This window comes from Suricata suricatta, chromosome 16, assembly GCF_006229205.1.
Source record: "Suricata suricatta isolate VVHF042 chromosome 16, meerkat_22Aug2017_6uvM2_HiC, whole genome shotgun sequence".
NCBI classification, from domain to species: Eukaryota; Metazoa; Chordata; class Mammalia; order Carnivora; family Herpestidae; genus Suricata; species Suricata suricatta.
In genome coordinates this window covers 648016-649275 of record NC_043715.1, presented here as the reverse complement: position 1 = coordinate 649275, position 1260 = coordinate 648016, and the positions used below count along the sequence as shown (strand labels likewise).

The 1260-nt window shown below is 71.7% G+C and overlaps 1 protein-coding gene across 11 annotated transcripts in view; it reads right to left on the bottom strand.

Annotated features, from left to right (window-relative positions):
* Positions 1-44: 44 nt before the first annotated feature.
* Positions 45-1260, bottom strand: part of ANKRD11 (ankyrin repeat domain 11) — a 161319-nt gene continuing 160103 nt past the window's right edge. For all 11 annotated transcript variants that reach the window (XM_029926072.1, XM_029926076.1, XM_029926083.1 and 8 more), the window contains one exon: positions 45-337. In XM_029926072.1, the coding sequence (XP_029781932.1) occupies positions 152-337 (186 nt within the window). In that variant the 3' untranslated portion in view covers positions 45-151. The remainder of the gene's footprint in view (positions 338-1260) is intronic.

Below are 1260 nucleotides of genomic sequence, written 5' to 3'. Positions count from 1 at the left end.
GCGAGCCTGGCTCCCGGGGCCGCGGGCGGGGTCGCTCCCCAGACGTCCCGGCCCGAAGGACAAGGTCTCCCCGCACTGCCCGGACTCGGCCGCGGCGCCGGCAGACGCGTGTGGCCCTGGCCTGTGTCCCGTGTGGCCCTCGAGTGGGGGGTCAGGCCGGCAGAAGCACGAAGTCGTCGTTGACGTCAACCATGGGCACGTAGAAGGAGGGCACCTCGTTCACACACAGGGACTTGTGCCCGGCGGGGTCCAGCTCCTGGACCTTCAGCTGCCACTCCATCCTCTGCACGGCGTTGAGGGCGGCCGCCTCGTGCTGCTGCCGCATCAGGAGACACGTCTGCGGGGAAGGCGACAGGTGAGGCCAGCCGCCGGCCCTCCCCCGCGCCCTGCCCGAGCCGCCCGGCCCACCCCCGGGGCGTTGCCGGAATCGGACAGGGTCCCTTCGTGCTCGTTTACGGCCGGCCACCTGTCACCTAGGCCGGGAGCTGGGAGCCTCTGGTATTCGTGGGCACTGAGTGCGGGCAGCTGGTTCTTGGGGGGCAGCGCCGTGTCCGCCCCGTACTCGGGGGGTGGGGGGGACTAACAGGACCACCGAGGGGCGCGGAGAGGCGGGTGCGCAGACGCGTTTGCAGCAGAGAACGACCGCGGCGAGGTCGCCTTAGAGCAATTCCGAGTGTGGAGGGCGCGGAGGCCACACCCCTGCGCTCGGGCGGAGTCCGCCTTCTTCCTCATTTTCTACCCACCTTTTCTCTTAACTGGTTTGGTAAGTTCTCGGTACGCTCAGGGCATGGGCCTCACGTGGCATTTCTGCGGCACGACGTCCGTGGTAACGTCAGCCTCCCCTGTCCTGCTCTAGGGCAGCCTCCCCCGTGCGCCCCCATCTTGGGTGCCCGGGACCCTGGATGCCACGTGGGCCCCTCTCTGCTCTGGGCTCTGGCTTCGTCACGCCAGCACCCGCCCGTGTGCGCTGCTGTGGCGCCGTGGCTGAGGGGACGCAGCAGGTAAGGCTGGCATCCTCTCCCCGAGCGGCCCCCAGCCCGGGGGCGACGGGGGTTCTCCCCCCAGCCCCCTGGAGCTCTGGTGGGGCGGCGGATGTGGCGCCCCGGGCCCTGCCTCCTGGAGTTACCCGGGGCCGGTGCCCACTGCGGCGCGGCTCTGGCGGGCAGCCCTGCGCCTGCGCACGGGGATGTGCTGCTTACGTGCTACCCTCTCTAGCTCCCCCCCCCCCCCCCCCCCCCCCCCCCCCCCCCCCCCCCCCCC